Raw genomic sequence first — 22,778 nt, 5'->3', positions numbered from 1 at the left:
AAAGAAATATTTGGATAACTGAATGTCTCCCTCCTAGAAGGGAGTGAGGGGGGAAAAAGAGTGCAAATTGTCAGTATAGGTCAAGAAGTAATTGAAATTCAGAATTCAGAGCCTGGATGCATTTCATCTTCTGAACCAAAGCACTGCCACCCTGTGCAACCTTTCCAAAGACATTGGAGCCTTAGGCTTAAGTACCTAAATGTCACAGTGAATGAAGAGATCCAGACAGCCAACTTACTGCTCATGATGGAGAACAATGCTGCAAGTAGAAGGAGGAGGAGCACTGTAGGAACATTATAAAAATTCCAGGGGTAGTTTGTTAATAGAAAAGATATTTCTGAGCAGAAGGGTAGCCTTCTGAAGTTCCCTATGTCCCTATGTTTCTTGATGTGATGAGAGCCAAACACTTTATGAACTTTTTTTTTTTCTTTGCTGTCACTGTCCCTCAAAGAAAGGAAGCTTGTTATTAGAAATGTCAGTCAAGTATGTGTCTGCATGCTGTTGCTTACCAGCTCTCCAGAACTGTCTCAGGGAGTCCATCTCAAGTAGGATGACCGTGGTTGTATATACATAGCACCAGCGAGGAACAGGTTTGTGTGGTGGGCATAGGACAGTGAAGTGGGAGACTGGCAGCACTGACATCTGTTAACAATAGCACTGAGTTACAGACCCAGGGAGTGCAGCAGGGTCAATAGTGTCAGCTGCCATGCCAACATCTCTAGTCACGTTTGGTAATTTGGTACTAAACATGTGAAAGCCTCATTTTTTTAACAGACTGAATCTTGCTAGATGATCAATATTCTCATTCCTGTTCTTCGCCCATGAAATAAGAGCATACAGCCTATCTTCCACTAGCTTTGGTGTTTATTTTTTTCTTCTTTTCCCTCTTTTTGGCCATTTTGTCTACCTTGTACTTCGGAGCTATCCTGCAAGCAAAGAAAGGTGCAAGTACTGTGTTTGGATTTGTTCTCTCTGTGATATTTCATTGTAAATGAAGCCAATATTGGGAGCTTTAACTTGTTTTTCCTTGAGTTTGGTCCTGATCTCACAGCCATGGAAATGCACACCAACCGATGTTTTGAATTTTAAATAACAATTAATGCAAACAGAAAAAAAAATAATGTCAAGTTTTGGATAAAATGCGCGTGTTTAGGCAGTGTTTTTCATACAAGTGGCTGATAAAGTCAAGCATTAAAAGCACTTTAATGTTAACTAATGTCAGAATTACAGCTTTTTGAATAGAAAAAAAACTCACATGAGCCCTTTTGCTTATAACTGATGTAGCAGCAAAGCAGAAGTGTCATTTCCTTAGTTGCTCTGTCTTTAAGAATCTAGTCTTTACTGTTGCATTAGTCCAAATCCTTCACTGAATAATCTGCATAATTTCAGTGTCTGTGAGTCTCATCACCACTGAATTTGTTTATTAGAATGCATACAGTGGGAAAACAGAGAAGGAACTCTGAACACAGTTGAACTGAATTCATAAATAAGTTTGAGCAAACATTGGTGGATACTTTCTCTGAATTTTCTCACCTCTCTTAAGACCTGATTCAAATCTCATATAAAAACAGTGAAAAAAAAAAAAATCACAGGAGCCACCACTTAATGAGTTTCATAAATCTGCGAGCTTTCTATACCCAATGCACAGAAGCCAGGACAGACTGCCTCCTGTTTTTGACCTTTTTTCTGTGGGTGTGAAAGTTGCTGAGGTCTTCTCGCATCACTTCAAACAGCCTCCACCCATGAGCATTTTTAATCTCTCTGGCATGTTTAGGTCTTGCATGTGTTGGCTTTTTGCCAATCTGGGTGAGCACAATGTTCTCAAAGCTTGCAGTATGATATATGATATCGCAAGGAAAGATAAGGAACAGAGCAGACTAATAAATATGAATTAAAAGGGGAATAGAATCTTTCCCTTTTCCGTCTATTTTGCTGCTTTAGCTTCTTCTTTTCCATTCTCTTTACCTTTTCTTTCAATTCTCTCTGCCATCAAAATTTAAAACATTTGAAGCCCTTCCCTCTCTTTCCCTACTACAAGCTTGGATTCTGAGGAATGAGCAGCAATGTGTGAATGCAGCACTTCTTAGGAGCAGCCAGCAACCTGCTTACAGCAGGAGCCACTGATGCAGCACATGGGGAGACTGTGAACAGAGTAGCACAGCGCTGTTTCATAAATCAGCACACAAAAAATGTCACTGAGTGTCACCCTGTGATAGCTGGTTAAGAGGAACAACTCATTTGTCTCCAACCTGAATCTACCCCACGAACAATTCATTTGCAATCCCTAGGCTCCAGTTTTTGTAGCTTTTTGTTTGGTCTTATTTTGGTTTTAGTTATAATTAAAAGTTACTTAGTTACCTGCCCTTTCATGGACCAAACATCTATTTAGCCAGTTAATGCATTATCATGCAGGATTTTGTGGTGAGGTGCCACTCTTATTTTTCTTGCATATATTTAAAAGACAGTGAATTTTATTCCAGTTTGCTTTTTCTTAGCTTTGAATACTCAGAAAAGGCTTCAAGAATGCAATACCTGTGTTGAGGTACAGAGCCCCTGCTGTTTTGCTATTCAAATTTTGCTCTTTGCGTGTTTGCTTTCTCAGTCCTTATGTAATAAGATTACATAAACTAAGACTGTAATCTCCAAAATCATTTACCATATTAAAGAGCAGCTCCCATCAATGGATCTTTATGAGCTGCCTGAAGCAGAAAAGAGACACGTGGCTGTATGTTTGGAAACTGGTTGTTTACAATACTCATCAATGCTTGCTGCCAGTTGTGGGCAGATGTCATCAAAAGTCATTATGCAGCTCTGAAAATAGAATCAAGCTTGACCTGCACAGGTCCTTAAATGATCGATGATCTGCCTCTGAATAACATAAATGTTGGATTCTATTCCCTCCACTGGCCTCCCATGGCTCAGGGACCTGGAGCCAGGGCAGCATGAGGAGGGGGTACACTGTTGCAGGGTGCATCTCTGGCTGAAGTCTCCTCACCCCTAGAAGTCAGAGTTTTTCAGTGTGCCCTGCTCTGTCCTTGTGGAGAGGAGTGTCACCTGCACGTGGCTGCAGAGCAGAGCTATGCTGCAGTGCTACATCATCTCTGAAACTGGGAAGATGCAGGTGCCACCTGTTCTTCCATTTTTCTCTTTCCCCCAGAAAGCACTGGTAAGCAAAGAGAGGGGAAGAGAAGCACAAAAAGGTCTTGAGAGCACCTCTGTCATGTGTGAGCTTCCTTGGCTGTCCCAGCCTTGGCTGTGCCCCGGGAAGGGAAGAAACAGCACCAGAGTGCACAGGGGCTCCTGTGCCTTCGTCTTGCCCACACTGAGGGAGTTCAGCATCAAGAGCTGGCTTTGAAGCTCTGACAATACTGCTGTAGCTCTCATGTCATGTGGAAGGGGATGTTCATACATTTACTGAAATCTGGCTTCCTCTGCTTAGCTCCCACAAGAGGAGAAAGAGTAGGGAGAGCAGCTTCCTTCCTTCCCTCTGCCCTCACACCAGGCTCGAGAGGAACATTGCCTTCTCCTTTCCTTTGAGAAGTGCTGGCAAGCACAGACTGTTACAGTCCACCTTGGCATCAGAAGCGGTCAGCTGCTTCTCTGCTCCTGCTTGCTTGTTGGCGTGTGGCAGAGGGCATGAGAGAAAGGGGATCGGTGCTATCTATACTCCTGGAGTGAAGCACAGCAAGCATCATGCGCCTGCAGCTCCAGCCCAGCCCACAGGCATTTGTCTGCTCTTTAGTTAGCTCTTTAGAACATTACAGGTGACTTGTGTAAAGCCCTCTGGTATCCAGCAGGCCTGGAAGATATGATTTAAGGCTGTAAGAAATGTGTTCGCTAGCCTTTATGGAAGTGCCCTGCTAGCATTCACACGGTAATGTTTTCTTTGAAACACAAGGGTGCTTTGCAAAGGCTGCCAATGCTGCTGTTAATAATGACAGGAAAAATATTTTTAAGCTGCTACATCTCTCTCAGATTGGTGTTCTGTTTGTCAGAAATAAACAGTCCTCCCACAGCAGAAAAGGGCTGGCTATCTTTTTGGTATTTCTTTTCCTCCTGTACAGTCTCTAAGAGGGTGCCTGTGGAGTGGCTTTCTAACTGTTGTTCCTTCTTCCCAAACTCCCCTACAGGGAGGACGCCACAGCAATCATCTTTTGTCCACAAAAATGTTGGACTGAATCAAAGGTTGTTATGAGTGATACAGCAAAACACTCTGTTATGTTGTACCTGCTCAGGGAGCAATCTTTTCATTTAAACAAAGTTGCAGCAACAGCAGAGATGTTGGAGGCTAGAGTTTCTGTTTGTTTGTTTGTGGTGTTGTTTTTGCTTTGGTTTGGTTTTGTTTTTTTTTTGCTTTCCGAGCATTCGCCTTCTCCCCTTTTGGTTGTTTGCCTTCAAGTTGTGACATGAGATCAGGGGAGCTTAAGAGCTTAAATGACTTCTTAGTGTACCATCATTTCAAGATGAATAAGCGTTCATGAAGACAGCCTGAGGGAAGGGTATTGATGTACTACTCGAATGCCCCAACTTTATAATTCATAAGAACCTCTCTCAGCAGGAGTGTGCCCAGTGCTGAAAACTTTGCCTTAGGGTTTGGATGGATCAAGCAGTAATAAGTCTCCATGGCTGATTGAGGAGGAGGAAGAGGAGAAAACAATTTAAAAGTAGCGAAAGAAGATACTCCTGACCATTGCTGTGGCCAAGTTTTTGCTCCCAGGGCCTGTGGAACCACCACATGATGAGCCGGAGGTGAGCCGGCTCTCGGTTCCCTCCCTTGCAGCTGCACACAGAATTGCATCCCCGGTTTGGGAACAACTGGCTGAAGGCAAGGCAGCTGGCTGCTCTGCTCAGCTGTGTTTTGAGATGAGAAATTTTCTGTTAAGGTCAGTGAATGTTTGATGGAATAGGGAGTTCAGAGCACCATCCCTAGAGAGGTGGAGAAATCCGCAATGAGAAATAGGGATAAGACCATGCATTCTCTCTAAAATCGGTTGCATGATCTATTTCAATTTGAACGTATTTGTGCATAATGTGTTTTTCCCAGCAAGATACGGGAAGAAGGCTTTACTCCAAGATGAATTCACAGTTTGCAGAAGCTCGCATAATATTTCCATTTAGACAGTACTGTCAGGCAGTCATTTTAATGAGTGCTGAAAACCCTAAACCAACTGTAGTCTAATCCTACTGCTTGTTCCTATTTCTGTGTTGACACTCCTGGCACCTCCCAGGCATTTATGTTCTGCAACCAAACAGCCGCACATTGGAAGTGAACATCTTTGCCCAAGCTGCCTGCTATTTAATATTGCTTGCCGGTAACTACTGTTCTCAGAAGTTGTGGATGGCAAGGTTTCAAATGCTGAACCATGCACCAAAATAAAACCAAGCTCCAGATAGCTTGTTTTTCCTTATGTTAGCTATTGTGTTCACCACACTTTTTTTAAGATCATTTTTTGCAAATTTTAGTTAGGAATGCAGTTTTGAGCTACCTGGTGAGAGGGGTGGAGGAAGCAATCTCTGCTTTCACAGCTGGGCTTCCCAGTGTGTGTCTTGTTTGTCAGTAAGCATCCTCTTAGTAAGCATGAGGAAAAGCCCTAGAAACATCTTGGAACACTTTCCTGGTTTTCCTCCCTGAATTAGTTGCTGTCATGTTACTATCAGACAGATTGCTGCTGCTGTGCTAGAAGCAGGAAGGTTTGCTTGCAGTTCAGGTAGAGGCCAGCTACATGCATTTTTGATGGTTGTGGTAGCCCTGCTAATAATGCCTGAGGGCATGAGACTTAGTGGTCAGGCTATAGATAGCCTATGGGTCTGATACCTGCTAATCTCATTAACCCTTGGACTTAGCTTGACGCATACTCTCCTAAGTTTATAGTGATATATTATTGAAGAAAAAACAAAACCACAGGGTAGATGATAAAAAGTCATGGCAGAGCATTTTTGCTCTGGTCTCAAACTCTCTGCTGGGAAAAGGAGTATTTGGATGTAATGTAGTGCCACAGGCATCATTTCTATTGCGCTGCTAGGCAAATGTGAGAAGTACTTGACCAGTGCTGAAGAATTTCAGTTTTCCACCTCTCCTTAGGTCTACTCTGCACCATATCTGCCTTTTCTGAGTAACCCTGCTTGTATACACTTTATGAATGTAAACACACAGGTTGTAGTAATATGTTTCCAGATTTTGGCTATAAAAGAACATTTGGCTCTGCTCCCAAAATACACACAAGCTTTGGTATTATCTTAATACCAGGGCTAATTCATTCCTGGCAGGTGTTGTTTAATTGTACATAGAAATTAAAGGGGTTCTCTGTGCTCAGTTTTTGTATGACATTAGCTCTATCACTTTAGACCTGTGTCTAATTAGGCTGGTGCAACCTCTAAATTAATTTGAAGGAGCTACAGCTTCAAAGGGTAGTGAATGTTCTGAAAAAGTAAGGAAATAAACTGGAGTAGTGTAGCCCATGCAAAATGGTGGAGCTCATCTAGGCAACTAGCATTTAAGCACCAAAGCTCTGTATAGCTCCACCTTACTTGGTTACTTTTGTTGGTCTGCTGTTCTAAAACTTCCCTGCTGCTTATATGCACAAATTCATCTCTCCACAGCATGACAAGGAATATGTTATGAGATTGATAAAATCCACAGAGACAACTTTCTCGTCTAGCAGCTGATAATGTAAATAGTCATGCTAAGGACGAGACACCAGTAAATTTAATTTCACTAAAAAAATTGTCACCAACTAAGGCATTTTTTGCCCTTTTTTCCTATTCTCTACCTCATTTCTCCTCCCCACACCAGAAATGACCAGGTAGATGTCATGTGGTGAAACCAAATAAATTACCATCAGTGGCTAAATTGAATTTACGTGGAGATACATTATTCAGAAGTTGGCATTGAGACAAATGGGAGTAGATGAGGTTAGACTGAAAATTGAGAAAAATTAGAAGGAAGGAAGAATAAAAATACTGATACCAAAAGGGGAAAAAAATAAAAATAAAAATAAAAATAAAAGCTCAAGATAGCAGGTTAGCAATTAGTGGAAGAGTAAGAGGAAATTAGAGAAAACAAATTTACAGATGATGAGCTTTTGATGTGAGTTCAGCAGGCCACAGATAAGCAGTGATCAGACAAGTCTGAAAACAGACCCATGCTCCATCACAGGGGAGCCACTGTCAGACCTCTGTCATCAGGCAGCAGCTGTGCCTGGACAAATGACTGCTTGCTCTGTTTGGCAGCCAGCACTGTCCCTGGGAGCATGCCATGTATATTAAGCTGCCTGAACTTCGGACAAGGGGGTGAGAGGCTTTTACAGGGGCTAATGTTAGCCTCAGAGGGGGCTTTTGACACACTTGCTGTTCTCCTTTCTCATAGCAAAGTATCTTGCAGATTATCAGAGACGGCTGTTACAACCACGTAAGAATAAGCTGGGGGGCATTCACAAAGACTTTAGCTTCAGGGTGCTTTTCTCCCTCAACTTCCTGCAGAATCAAGAGAAAGCACTTCTTCTGGGGCAACTGAGAGCACCTACAACGAACTCTTGTGGAGACATGCCGTAGAGGAATTTGCTACTCCCCGCTGGCTGTGGAAAGATCCTAGGGCAAATAAGCTCCTTAGGATAACATCAGCCTTTGCAACTATCCTCCTGTGTAGCCTGGTCTAAGGACCATGAGCAGCGAATCAGTCACTGACTGATTTTGGAGTCAGTCTTGTGATTTTCAGGGCTCACAATGCTATGATCTCTCCACTGATTCTAAGCACTCCGGGGCACTTTATAGGAACAGCAATCTGTAAGCGCTGCTATAATGCATATAAAGAACATGCTGTAGGGCTGGCATGTATTCAGAATGCAAGTAATGGTGGTAAGACATTGTTCAGAGCAGAGCATGGTTTAATTAAGATGCTGATGAATGTTAAAACAGTGCTATAAACTAATAGTCACTTTATTGTCTGTTTGTATTCTCTCCCTATCTTATCTGCCTGTATATGGCTGCTGAAGCGGGCATACATTCCTACCAGAACAAAACCACGTAACAACTCTTAATTGCTGTTCCTAAGGTATTTCTTTGTGAAATTCTAATTGTGGGTCTCACAGTTAAATAATCAGAGATCTGAAAGAGAGTGTAAGAGTTTGTAGTAACTGAGTATGAGTCAAGTGAGTGAAATACAAGCCTAGTCTCACTACGCATCTAGGCTCTGAGCCAAGGAGAGGGAATGTCTGTGTGTCGTCTTCTCATTCATTTAGCATAATTTTCCTTCTGTTTCCTTAGCAGTTAATTAGTGTAGTGTTTTTTTATGGTTGCAGTGGGGGATAAGACAGTCATGTCTTTCCTGTCTTGCCATGTGACCTCAGTCATAGTAGATCTTGGTAGTACAAACCTGACACGACCATCTTTTGTGCCTATACAAAACACAAAACAAACAAAAAATGTAAACCTCTGTAGTTATAAGTTATAAAGCTAGATCAGTAGATGACATTGAAGAACCAGTCGCTTAGACTTTGTTTATTATGTATTGCCTCCTGCGTGGATGCCTTCAAATAGTTTTGATGTCATCCAGTGAAGGGATGTACTATCATAAGAAAAATCTAATGCACAGGATCATTCCAGGTAATCATGAAAAGCCCTTGTGGAAAGGGGAAGGGCAGTGGGTAAGACTCTAGAAGATACTGTAATGGAAAGCCAGCAGAAATGTATCTTGTTCCAAAGAAAATGGGAAACACCAAACAGAGGAATTGGTCACTGTGGGCTACTTAAGCAAGTAAAAGTGAAATATTAACCACACTAGGAAACTGAAAACTACAGAGCCACCAAAATAGGCTTTTATATTGCAAGATTAGTGCACATGAGAAAAATGGGGACAGACAGAAAATACATTGAAAAAGGTGCCAAGATGTTAAAGATAATATGAGGAGACTGTTGTAAGTCCTGAAGGCACAGTGCAGCAAAATGACTTCACCAAGAAAATACTAATGATAATTAATTTGTAATAGGGAGATAAACTTTGGGACCAGTTCTTATTCCTACTAAAACTAATTGGACTTTTGCCATGAAGTTTATTGGGAAGGGGATTAAACTTTGAATAATGGCTTGGTTAAGAAATCATTGATGTGATTGTGAACCGCTGGGAAAAAGTAACTAAGAAATACATAATGAAATATCATCACTTGAACAAATATAGCTGAGGTGTCCCTTTGGGTATTTATAGAACTGATAGAACAGCTAGTTGTTAAAATATCACAGGGAATTGAGGAGGTATTGGGAGACTAATGAAGTATCAGCATGTCACAGGCTTTAAAAATTGAATTAAGAGTAACTATGGAAACTATTGTTTTAAGAGCATGGTTCAAGATTGAAAGTAATAGTATAAATATGAATGCAGGAGGAGAAAAATTATTCATATGGATGCGAATAGTATAATGAGACCTAGATATAAGACAGGTGTACTACAATAAAGTAAACCATGCAAATTAGCAAGTTCCAAGTTCCTCTTTTTTTTTTTTTTTTTTTTTTTTTTTTTTTTTTTTTTTTTTTTTAAGGTGGTGACAGGTTAGTAGAGTACAAAGTAGCATTAAGACTTGCAGAGGTATTTGATGCTCTGTTGCACAATTTCTTAAGGGAAATACAAAATCAAGTCAGCTTGGGCTAAAATTCATTTAAAGGTATCACAAGCTGGCCACTGAACTGTAGACAAATATTAAATCTGAATAGCAGTCAGCATTCATGGGGATATGCATGAGGATATGTACTCAGTAGTATCCTTTAAAGGTCAAGATATGGTCCAGTATGTGGAGGATAAAGCACTAATTAAATGTGAAAATGATACTAAAGTAAGGAGAATGATTAACAGCACAGAGGAGAGAAGGAATATAAACGGTTCTAGTTGTTCTCTAGAGATACCACAGATCTAATAAAGTGAGGCTAAACTTAAAGAAAAGCAAATAAATAAATGATAATGGCAATCATTAACAGTACTTTGTGCCCATTAGGCAAGAAATAAATTTTATGAAGCCACAAATACATTATAGTCGTCTGTGGCGAATTTGTCTTTCTTAAATGCTTCTTTGGGCTTTACAAAGCAGATCAGAAAACTGAGATTCAGAAAGCAGCAGTATAAATAGCATTAATAAAATGATAATTTGCTTGTTATCTTTTCATTAATCTGTGAGGAACATTTCCTTTTAACCACTTACAATGCTCAGAGTAAGTTGGAAGTTGCATACCCAGATGGTACAGTTGGAGAGCTCCAAATTTTGAAGTGTTTATTATGAGTGGGGATGGGGTGGGGAATGAGGAATGAAGGGGTAGATACCAGAGCATTTCCTTGATTGTGTTGGGTCAGACCAAAGAGCTACCAAGCACAGCTTCCTGTCTTCAGCAATGGTTGTAAATGGTTGTTTAGAGAAGAGCAGGACAAGCACCTATACTTCTCTTCAGTAACTCTTCCCCAAACTCTAATCGTTTCCAGCTAAGGGACCCTGAATCACTTGTGCATTTAGTAACTCTAAAGGATTTCTTTCCCCTGAACTTTTCTAGCCTCTCCTTGATCCAGTGCAAACTTTTAGCATTGACACTCTCCCCTGGCAAAAAGCTCTACAAGTGTAATAGCATTGTGTGAAGTATCACCTCCTCCTTCTCTTTGTTTTTAAGATGGTTGTTGTGAACTGCATTTGACACTCTCTAGTATTTGTGTGGGGAGACTTGAAAAGCAGTCACACTTTGTTGCCCTGTCTGTGCTCCTCGTGCTTTTGTGACTTTTTCTGCATTGCCTTTTTCTCACACTGACTGGCTTTTTACCTGAGTGAGTCACAGACTAGTTTTACAGATGCCATTCCATGCCATGTTATACAAAAAAAAACTAGATTTGTGAGTGGATCCCTGGCACCAGAAGTCAAAAGACTACCTCAGAATTGTATCTTTGGTGTTTTATAGTATGCTTTTTGGCCTTGCAAGAAAAGCCTGAATGCATGAACTGAATGCAATTACTGTAATGGAGCCTTCCAAACAGAGAAGGAGAGGCATTTTGAGATGTATGAGCTATTGCATATAACCCACTGGACAGTTCCCACAAGTCGTGAGGGCTTCCCAGCATCACAAGTAAGACAAGTGCAGGCCCCAACTGACAGGACCCCTTTCTGAGAGAGCCACAGCCTGGCCACAGGACTTAGTGCCAGGGTGCCTGGCTGCAGCAGTGACTCCTGTGGAGGGGGGAAGAGTGCAAAAGACTCACTCCAGATTTAAGATGCACACTGCTGCTCTGCCTTGGATTTTCCCAGAGAAAAAAGGGGGACCCGTGCCATCACCCTTCCTGTCTGAGCATTTGAGGAGGCTCTTGCTAAGCTACCTGAGAAAAAGCAGAGAGGTTCCCAGCAAGATACCATGCCTAGTGTGCCAGACTGTCATACATCAATGTCTTTCTCAGTGTAGAAAAGGAAGCTGTGTCACACTGTGCATTAACTCTACACAGTTGTGGCTTTCACTAAAGGCTCTTAAATCTTTTTTTTTGTCTTCCTGTCACTACTGTGTGGACTTAACTTCAGTCCTATGGTATTCCAAGAATATCTTGCACACAATCATTTGCAAGTATATGCCTTTGCATGCTGAAACACTGGAATGTCCACTAAAGACAAAGAATGACTGTGAAATTGCAAAGTGTTTTTCCATGAATCTTCAGAAGTTATTTGCTAAGTTTAGTCTTGGTCTTATTAGGACTGACCCAAAATGCTGGATACTATTTTTGACCTTTCCATGTTTCTGACCCTTAATGTTTGGCTCTTCTCAAAAGTGACATATTAATAGAAAAAAGGGCTGCCTTTTTTTGCTCCCTTGTTTTTCTCTACTGAAAACCATGTCTGTAGCCTTTCTGCCTTCTGTTTCCACAGTTCATTGAGCAATAACACAAGTCTTTTTTATTTCCAAGTGGGAAGGAATGGCTGAAATTCTGAGTCTTGCTGAAGTCTGAGAAAGGTTTCTTTAACTCATAAATAAAAACCTGCTAGTGTGAACTGAAAAAGTGTTTTCAAATAAGGACAATGCAGTTGCCTTACTGCTCCGTGCTGTACTCTGCTGCCATGAAGCACTTTTCCCAAGATGGAGTGCTAAGATAACAGAGGCAGGACCGAACTTTGTGATGGCGTGGTTTTGTTTGTGGGGAGGAGAGCACCTTTTCCTCTTGTGTTTATGGCTTGAATAAGGTCATGGCTTGCAGGAAAGAAGCTTCCCAGTGGAAAGCCTCTCTGCATGTTTGCTGTACATGGTAGCCCTGCTGTAAGACCTTTGTGCCCTGCCTGGGGGCTGTGAATGCCAGGCAAAGGCAGGAGAGCTGAGGCTGTTGAACCTGGCCAGGCAAGAGGTGCGTGCCACAGCCCATTTTTGCTGGTACTGCTAATGTGTTAGAAAATGCTGCTTCTCTCTGCTTGCACAAGGTTGCTGTAATAACAGATACACCCATGTTGAACTACAGAAACTGGTAATACCCTTCTTATCAAATGTTGAAAGTGCTGGAGGTTGGTGTTGTGGCAGATTCTTTGCAAGCTTTTGCAGTTCTAGACACATGCCACTTTGTTGTCTCTAATATTCTGCTGACATTGGCAGGCTTCCCATTACATAATGTTGACCCATATTTGTGATTTGTGACATTTTTTGCTAAACACTGTCAGGGATAATCCACCTCAGAACAAACTTTCTGATTATAGGCTGAGGCTCTGTCATCCTTTAGCACAAATGTAATTTGTGCCTCAGATAATGCTATTCCTTGTTCAGGAGACAAGCCGAGTATACAGTCCTCTCAGATAAGAGGAACACTGGGATAGTGCTGTGTGCTTTGAGACTGAAATACCTAGGGCATCCTGGAGTGATTCCAGTACAGTAAATGGAATAAAATCTGGGAGTAATTGGAGCTTTAAAGGGTGTTTATGCCTAGCCCAGGTGATGGGAATAGCTATCAGCTGAAGGAAGCATGTCTGAAGAGTGACTCTGCAAAAAGCTGTCACAGGCAGGTCTAGCTTGTTTCATGCTTCAGAAGGACAGAGCTGTGGAATAGGTTTCTCTGTGGCATTGTTCCACAGGAGTCTGCCAGTATTTGTACACTAACTAGTCTTTTCTTCAAAAAATGTGTGATGGTTTGGGGAGATAAATAGATGCAGTTCAGCCAGAAGTTATTACTAAAAGGCAGGTGAGAAACAAGAGGCCTTGGAGGACTGGGAACACCCCCAAGGCTGTCTGCTTTCAAATATCTATGCAAAATCCATCAGTCCTTAAAATCCTGATCTCACTAGCTCAAAATAAAAAGTAGAGGAGAGAATGGTGTATTAAATAGAGGCAGTGAGAATAGAATGGGAATTCTCTCAGTATTCAACAACAGCACCTGCCTCAAATGGACTTTATGTAATGTTGTAGCAAATAAGTAACACGGTGGTTGTGTGAGCTGCTGAGAAGTCTGCCACAGTTGTGGAAAGGAAAGAATGTGGAGCATAAGGTTGAGAGACTAAACACAGCGTCTTCAAAGAAAGAAATTACCCAGCCTTATGTAGGAGATGACGGTGTGCTAAGAACAGTCGCAATATGAGTAGGAAGGGTTTGCTTCTATGCAGGGAATGAATGGTTGTCAGAGCCAAAATTAAAACCTGATGAATGCAGTCTCACCCACTTTCATTTCTTCCCTCTCAGATTCTACATTTGTCCTCGTTCTGTCTGTGTGTTCATTCATATATTCCTCTCCCTCCCCACCTCCCCGTTGACTCACACTCTCCCTCCCTCCCTGTTATTGCTTCCTTTTCATTTTCTCTTCCTTTAAGTTTCCTTCCCACTCACTCCATTTTTCCTCTGTCTGACCCTTCTTCACACATTTTCATTTGAGGTGAAAAAACAGCAGAGGCAGAGGAGCAGAAAATAGAAGGTGAGCAAGAGAGGGAGGGAGCAGAGAGGAGATGGAGCAGGAAGGGTGCTCAGCATTGTGCTTTCTTCCTGCACTGCACCACAGCCCTTTGAAGGTGCTGTGGAAGTCAGGGCCCCTCAAATCTGTTCCTTTCTCCCAGACAGCAGCTCTTGGCAGTGGCTTTGTGAAAGATAATGCCAGAGCTCATTTCCTCAGCTTAGTGTCCCTAGAAACCATCATAAAGAACAGGATGATCCCAAAGTCCGGTGGAAAGCCACCTGAGTGGCAACATTTGACTATGCGTGGAGCTTGGGACCGCGTCAGATCAGGGAGCACACACTGGGGGAGGCTTGGGAGGCTGCTGGGGCTCCACTGGCGGGCAGGAGCGTTAGGGGCTTGTCAGCTGGCGGTACCGGCCCGAAGTCATCGCTGCCACAAGGCTGTCGGGGACCTGCGTGGGGTAATTTATCAGCGGCCAAACAGGGCCAATACCGGTTTAGTGAAACAAAAGAGGTGAGCAGAGAGAGGTGCCAGGAATGCTTATTGTGCTGTGAGGTAGGAAATGGACTGAAACTGGTTTATCTGGGGGCAGGAAATGGACTGAAACTGGGTTATCTGGGGGCAGGCAATCCCATCTGAGCACAAGTACCCTGATCCCAAATTTGATCTGCAAAAAACTGGGAAAGCGTGCTGTGCTTCTGCAGCCCCGAGCCCAGGAGTTTGCCCTTCATCTCCACCATGGCCCTGCGGTGAGGGGGCTGAGCTGTCACGCACCAGGGGTGCGGTGCTGTGAGCACTTTCGTTTCTTCTCCGATTGCTCTCGAATTAAATGTGCTTCTTTCCAGCCCAGGTCTGGTGTCTGACGCTGTTAGCTGGGGTGGGATTCCTGTCCTCGCTAAGAAAGAAGTGTGCTTCTCACAGGAGGTTGGCACTGGTGCACTGGGGTTGCGTGTCCCCGCCGCGTGAAGCCGTGTGGGGAAGGTGGCCAGAAGTGGCAGTTCTCGCCCCCGGCCCTGCTACACGCCACCTTCCCCCCGTGTTGCGGCCGTTTAGCCACGGGCAGTATTTCTTCCTTCAGATCCGTGACGGGAGGCTCGAGGGGAGCGCCTGCGGCAGGTGCCGGGCCGCAGAGGGGCGGCGGCGGCGTTGGGCTCCCCGGGGGGCGCCTCAGCCGCTGCCTGAAGGGCCCCTCAGCCGCTCGCGCGCCGCCGGCCGTTAGTAACGGTCACGCCGTGAGGGGCCGGCGCGTGCCCGCGGCCAGGGACGGGCGGGGGGGGAGGCGCGGGTGCGGCGGCGCGGCCGTTACATAAGGGCGGGGGGGGAGCGGGCGAGCCGCCGTGGAGCCTCGGCGCGGCCCCTTTAAACGCGGCCGCCCCCTCCCCGCTCGCTGCGGTGACGGCCCGGCTCCGCGCTCCCTCCCTCCCCGCCCGCCCCGCCCGGCGCCCAGGCACAGCAGGGAGCGGCGAGGGGCGCGATGGAGGCTCCGCGCCTGGCGCCCACCATGAGCAGCCCCGGCAGCCCCTGCGAGGAGGTGCTCAAGAACCTGAGCCTGGAGGCCATCCAGCTCTGCGAGAGGGACGGTAAGGCCGCGCCGCGCGGCCCTTTGTCCGCCGCCGCCCCGCCGCCGGCGAGAACAAAAGGGACGGGGCGGGCGGGTCAGCACCGCGGACAGCACCGGGCGGCGGGCGCGGCGGCTGCGGGGGGCGGCGGAGCGCGGGCAGAAGCCCGGGTGCCCACCGGGAGAGAGCCGTTTGTGGCGTGCCGGTACCCGACCTGCCCATCCTCTCGTCCGAGTGTCTGCTTGGCGAAAATAACTTCTCGTTTTTATGGCTGTAGCGTGCTGTGAGCGTACGGTGTGCGCTAGCAGGTGCACATACCGGGGAATGGCAATCCCACATGAGTGAATGACACAGTGGCATTAATTCAACTGTTTCCTTGCTGTGGGTGGATTTTCAGAGCCTGTCATAGGTAGTGTATACAGGAACAGGCAGCCAGCTTCCTCAGTCTTTTTTTTTTTTTCTTTTAATTAGTCTTGATGAAATACTTCGCTCCTTTGACCAAGATAGACTTAATCTTTTAAACAATGAAATTCTGTAGGTTCTCTGTTTTTCTTGAAAAAATCCAGTAATTGCTAACGCACTGAAAAGTCTTTTCAGTAACCATTTCTGCAGTGGCATTGGCAATTCTTTGATATTTTTTTTGATGTTTGATCTAAGGTAGAATATCCACTTCCGTCATGTCTAATGCACTACTTAGAAACACTGAACTACATATATAGTAGTAGAGGCTGGGCTTGTTTTGTTAAAACACTATTTTGCATTTGTTTCTTTTTATTGATTCTGGCGAGAAGTGAGAATGGAAAAATTATGCAATATTTCTCTGCCCCAGGCAGTCGTAGTGAAGTACTCCATGTTAATCATTGCAGACACTATTTGGTTCAACATTCTGTAGTTAAACATGCTTGATTTCTGTGAAACAGAGTCATACAGACTGGCAAATGGAAAAAATACAGTGTTTTTAATTTTTCATTTTAATCCCTGTTTAAGTAGGGTTCACAATAAAACAACAGCTTTCCTGTAGATCTGACTTGACAAAGCAATCTCCATCAAGCAAACCCCTATCATACGGGGTCATTGCTTCCTACCACATGTGGTCGAATTTCTGAAAGGGGCACCTACATCGGGCATACAAAATATGCAACTCAGTGCCTTACTTGGCACAAGATTGCACTGGAGCATACTTCAGTATTTCCTACAGGTGGCACTTATGTATCAAAAAGCTTGTTTAAATGGGATCATAAAAACAAGCAAGCAAAGATTTGGGTGTTAATCTTTCTAGGTAAGCATGCAAATGCATGTGCAACACATTTATATCCCCAACTGTGTACATGGGTTTAGTTAGTGCATTTATATTATAAATACTTATGGTTTATTTTAGGGTATCTTAGCTGTGAAAGACTGAGCTGTCAGGATGGTATGCTGGTATCACTGAGGTCAAAGTTTTGCAATAAACATAAATATGCCTTGCCTGTTGTGAATTAAGCTAGATTTTAATCTTTTGAAAATGTCCTTTATCCCTAAACAATGGCAGCCATGAAGACAGCCAACGAAATGGTAGCATAGCAAATTCAACCATGATATAAATTCCGCTGCACTCTTAATTTGAAATTGCAGGCAGTGTTGCAGTAAAACTGTAAGCAATAATGAAATATTTACTCAGATAACAAAATATTTTTCTTGTATTTTTAAGATGAGGGAATTAATATTGAAACAATTTGTATTCAGAAAACTGGGTTATACCTTCTGTGGTAGAATATACAGGAGCCAGAAATCCAGGAATCAGAGTGAGCAATTAATAAATTCACAATCCATATCTTTTTAGATTTTTTTTTCCAGTTTGTTTCAGCTTTTTTGCAGATATCACTACCTCTCTTAATGAATCAGACCATTTAGAAAACTTAAAAATTTCAGGCAAAATAAAACAAATGTATGCATTTTGGAGATCTTTAAATAAAAACACCTAGTAAGGTTTGGTTTAAAGTGAATACAAAATTATAGAAGCCAATTATCAGCTCTTACTTTCAGCATTCTTTGTTATTTATGAATATATCTTGCATTTTTTTTTTTTCTTATTGTAATTGTGTCTATTAGAACAGCTTTGTATTAGTCTGTTGCACAGGGACATTTAGTTCCTTAGAACTCTAATGAACTCACTTTGCAGCAAAAACACACATCATTTGTTGCTTCCCTTTGCCGTATCTGAATGTTGCAGCCATATTTTTGTGAACTTAGGCAGGGAAAGAATGTTTGAGCTGTGTTTAAAATTCTGGTGACCATTTTATGAAATTTGTATCGACCCTACCTGGGTATTAACCTTTAGATAAATGGCCTTTGTGTCATGAGCAGGCCAATTCTGTGAATGTATATAGCACTTCAGAAATTTTGAAAAAACTCTCCTTTTCAGAGACTTGGTAGGAAGAACAGTCCCAGATTTCAGGAGCCTAATTTCCTTGGTTGTGCAGGGCTCCCCCTACAGATGCTGCTCTTGTGCTGCTGGAGTCCTGCCAGCAGGAGAGCAGCGACGCTGTCATCTGCTTTCTGTGCTCCCGCAGTTGGCACAGGCAGCTGGGGAGAGAAAGGCACCTATCCAAATGCAAAAAGGAAAAAAGCAGAGCAGCAAATCTTCAACGAGGATGTTGGAGCTTGAGAGTCTTGGACTGGGAGAGGAGCGAGAGGACTAGCCCAGAAGACACGTGGGCATGGAGCTAGTAGAGACAGGCTGTGGCTAGTCGAGGGCGGAAGAACAGAAGAAACTTTTAAAAGGTGGAGATGTTTATGAGGATTAAATTGCGTGTGAAAATGGGTGGGAAGAATGACCTTAAATGAGAATGGGAATAGAAGTTGAAGTAGCAAGGGAGGCGATCCAGATTTGGATGGGGTACCCAGAGAAAAAAAGTTGGGAAAATAAGAGGAGGAGGTGTTCACCCAGATTAGATGAGTTGGGTGAATGAGGATGGAATTAGAATTGGGAGCCTGTGAAGAAGAGAAAACCTGGAGACCTGTCTGCAAAGAAGAGACAGAAAGTATGAGAATGTGGGAGGGGGAATGGGGCAGTTTGGACAACAGAGGTTAGGGGTAAATGAATGTAACTGGGACTTGCTGAGCAAAGAGGCTGGGACCAAAATGACAGCCTTAGGAATGAAGAACAGGACATCTGGAGGGTGGCTGGGCAGCGGAAGAAGTGGCAGGACAGGAACAAGCTCAAGGAAGAGGACAGAAGTAGCTATCTTTTGGTGTGATAGGCAGACAAAGGTCAGTATGTATGAGTACATGCAATGCTCCATAGCCAGACGCCATGTCCTTGTTATTTGCCAGCAAAGATAACTAAAATCCCCTAGCAAAGTGTGACATCCTTTTTCGGTGCTTATCCATTTGAAGGATGGCAGTCTGGTATGGCTGACAGCAGGCTCTTTAGTTCAGGTGGTAGCTATGCAGGTGGCTGGTAACTGTGCACCTAAATGTTCCAACACCTCTGGTTACCCATGTGAGGATTGATACGAAGCTACAGGTAGAATTTAGTCTTTTGTTCAGGTGCTGTTTTGTAAGACCTAAGAAACTGCAGACATAATGGGTTGTTAGGGTTACCAGGTTAAGCTCTTAGAGCCAGGAAATGGTGAAAGTACGGTCCTCTATGCAGAACTGGCATGGTGCTAGGACATTGAAGGCTGTGCAGTGAATACTGGGGATGTTGAGTGATGGTGTTGGAAGCAAAATAAGGGAAGAAATAATGAAGAAAAAAAAATTGTCTGACCTGCATGAAGCTGAGCAAGAGCTACCTACTTTTCACAGGGATTTGTTACTTGTGTTCCTCCTTTTCTGGGTGCTTGATTCTGGGACCGTACTATCAGGATTTCAAGAGTACTGAGAGTCATCATTTGCAGGTAATGTCAGTGAGAGTGAGACATACAAAAAGCATAGTGTTAAATGCTTCTGGGGTGGGAGGGGGAGAGATATTAATGATGTTAAATAGGCACTGAAAGTAACTTTTTTTTTAATTTCTCCATGCCTAACTTTTCTGTGTGTAAAAAGGAGTTAATTTGATTTCCTTCCCTCACAGAGATGTTTTCAAAATAAACTAATGAATGTTTGTTAAGCAGCCAGGCACCATAGTAGCCTGGAAAACCCATGAGGTACTTGGAAAAGCCCATGATTAAATTCATAATTTTGTCTTCAGAGCAGGATCTGAATAATGTGTAACAAATAAGTCCTGGGACTACACACTGAACAATAGTGAATAGCTGTTACAAGAAAAATAGTTCTTTATGTACGCACTATTCAATGTTGAATGAGTCAGAATTTGTGTAGAAAAATAGTATGTAATCATGCAATTAAAGACTATATCATAATTTGAACATACAAAGGGGACAATTTAAGGTTATTCAAGTATGCTTCTTTCTGATGTTTCTTAACTATTGATAGTTTAACCTATACAGTCTTACTAACAGATTTTTAAAGTGTTTTTTTTTCCTTTTTTTTCTTTTTCTCTGTGTTCATAATATATGAAGATAGTATTTGGGTGTCAGGATCACAATTGGAATCGGTGTCTTAGCCAGCTTCAGTTACGTAAATCAATTTAATCACCATCCAAACACTTGACACCATCAAAATTGTTTAGTCTAAAAAGCTTGTATATAGGTATTACATCATACAAGCTAAGATGGCATTTCTATCTTGTATAAACAACTTACATCTCTGGCTTTCCATGCTATATGAGGTTGTCTCATGTTTTCTTATTTATTTCAGAAGTTTATTGTCATGTTGGGTTTATCAGGGCATTCCACAACACAGTTCTGGAGTTTGTAGATGAGAGGAGTTTTCTTGGCCATATCATGTACATATTTGTCTTTTGAACAGAAGGGATTGAGTGGCATCATCCAGGCTCTGAAGCCATTCTTCAAATCACTTTCATGGCATTATGGAGCATTGTCACTGCTATTTTGGAAATATTGTCCTGTAAGTCAGAGAGACAGGAAAAATATGAGTTTCTAGGTGGAACATGAAGAACAACTGAGAGATCCAAGTTTGGAAGTAATACTTAGTGTCCTGAATGTGACTTGCATAGTTTGTTGTTGTTGTGTTTTGTTTTGTTCTTAATTATGAGTTCTGAGCATAATAAATAATCCTTATGTTAATAACTAGTGTAACAGAGATGCCTGTGTGATACTCAGATATCGCACACAGTTCAGAGGTTATTGTCATTTCTCTTTCTCTCCCTAACTGTGAGTCTGTAGATTTAAACACATGCTCTTCAACTGCAAACTGCATCACTTTTCAAGAATTTTAATGATATAATGGCCAACTGATTAATGCATTTTTTTCCATAAAATTTCATCGTAGTTGGCAGAACTTCAAATTAGCAAAGTTAGTTTTTATTTTTATTTTATTTTTATTTTTGTGGCAAGCAATGCTACTTCAGGTAGGAGCCAGAATCTTGCATATGGCTTCAAAAGTTCTCTTGTTGCAAATAAAAGTACTCATTATCATTTCAGCTTGACATTTTTGCCAGAGGCAAAGATTTCCACATGTAACATTCCTTACTGTTGGGACACAGAAGTATATTAAAAGGGTCCAAGCAACTATTTGAAGTCTTCATAAATGATGTTTAGAATTGTGGAAGAGAAGAAGAATAATGATTTGCTTATATCTTTCACTTCATCTCACTAATGCAAATATTTTACACTCTTGTTTTGTATCGTAAGGAATGATGGCATTAATAACTAGCAAGACTTTGCTGAAAAATAACTTTTCAACATTCCTGTGCCAAGAAATGCAATTATTTCCACTCTTCCTTAATATTCTTTATTTTTAGAGTCATTTTCCTCCCTTCTTCCTCCCTCCTCTTCTCCTTTTAGAGCATTATGCAAATCTGTTTAATAGATTATTAACTGTTTGATCTGTCAACAACCAAGCTACGTATGATTAGCTATTTAAGTCGTCTGCTATTTTATTTGTGCCCCTAGCTGACTCAGTTATTGCTCACCGAAACTTTTCTAGATCCGCTGTAAATCATCTTAAATGCTTGATGTGTAATTATGCCAGATTCACATACAGAAACACTGTTCTCTCCCAGTGCTATAAGCTGATATTTCTAGGTTGAAACTAAAGTGTATGATGAGTTTTTTGTAGTTAATTTTCGCCCCCTGTTTTAAATTAGGGTATTTTAAACATTACTGCCTCCCATGTATGTCCCTTCTTTTGTGGCTTTTGTTCTTCCAGATTATAATTTCCAAATGCATTTTTATTTATTCTGTAGCAGAATCCATTTTATCATTTTCTGTCTATGTTTCCAAGCCACACAGTGTGTGCAGCTCCTATTTTGATGTTATCTGCGATAAAGAAATGTGATGTCTCTTTCCAGAACATTCGTGAAGATGCTTATTTAGCCTAGAAAAAAGCTGTGGGCTCTGTGGTAGTCCATTAGGCACCTGAGCTCCTTTCATGCTTTGCCATGTGCCAGTCTCCTCTCTGCCAGCCAGTGTTCAGCCTTGCAGATCAAGTTTTAGTAAGTACCATGGCAGGAGGAATCATTTAGGGAAGAGAAATACTACTGCCTCCAGCATTTGAGAAGTAGGAGTGTCAAGCCACCCCCTCACTTAAAATTTCACGTAAACTGAAAATCTCAAAGACAAAAGCTGTTTTTCATGAGTAAATGTTGTTAGTAACCTCTTCATCTGTTCAGCTTCTATCTTAAACTATACGCAGCAATTTTCTTCTCAGCCTACTATGTAGTCAAACTTCTCTGAGCTTGTTAGTTACCTTGCAGTTAACGCCTGTATAACCTAGATCAGCCTGTGCTACAGGCCACTTCAGCTTTTACAGGACCCTTCCAGTGACGAGTGACGTCCTCAGTCCCAGAAGTCATGGGGGGGTGGGGGAGAAGGGTTATATCACATTCTTATGTAGAGATGTCTTCTATTTCCTCATTCATTTTTGAATTGGTTTCAGTCAGGCATCATTGTTTTAAATTGGCTCCAAAGACTTGCTGAAGCTTATCTTCCTGACCTTGTTTTTTTGTTCTGGGACTTTTCTGCCTCATTAATTTTCCTTTTTTTTCCCTCCATGATCTAGAAAGATCACCTTCTTTACCCATTCCCTGTAATTTGTTCTACCTCTTATTATTCATGGCTTCTGTAAAGCAGGTTTGGAGGCCCCAGCTTTTGGAATAGGGTAGGTTTTAGTTCTCTTTGGCTGTTGAAGTAGTGTCAGCATCTTTATGCATGACTGAGGAGGTAATCTTTAAAAGTCCTTCCAGTCTGGGCTTGTTTTTCTTTGTCTGCTTTGTACAGTAGGTATGTCTGCCATGCTGCCAGCATGCATGGCCTTTTGTGCTTTATGTAACCTGGAAAGCTATT

General features: G+C 42.4%; 1 protein-coding gene across 2 annotated transcripts in view; it reads left to right on the top strand.

The window, feature by feature from the left end:
* PHYHIPL (phytanoyl-CoA 2-hydroxylase interacting protein like) overlaps window positions 1–22,778 on the top strand; it is a 55,306-nt gene that overhangs the window by 6,116 nt on the left and 26,412 nt on the right. The window contains exon 1 of one of the 2 annotated variants that reach the window (XM_035330068.1): window positions 15,245–15,447. The exons of the other annotated variant lie outside the window; for it this stretch is intronic. Coding sequence (XP_035185959.1) covers window positions 15,342–15,447 — 106 coding nt within the window. The 5' untranslated portion in view covers window positions 15,245–15,341. Of the gene's footprint in view, window positions 1–15,244; window positions 15,448–22,778 lie in introns of those variants that run through there. 2 annotated transcript variants of the gene reach the window in all.

Source organism: Oxyura jamaicensis, chromosome 6, assembly GCF_011077185.1.
Source record: "Oxyura jamaicensis isolate SHBP4307 breed ruddy duck chromosome 6, BPBGC_Ojam_1.0, whole genome shotgun sequence".
NCBI classification, from domain to species: Eukaryota; Metazoa; Chordata; class Aves; order Anseriformes; family Anatidae; genus Oxyura; species Oxyura jamaicensis.
This window is presented reverse-complemented; position numbering and strand designations above follow the sequence as displayed.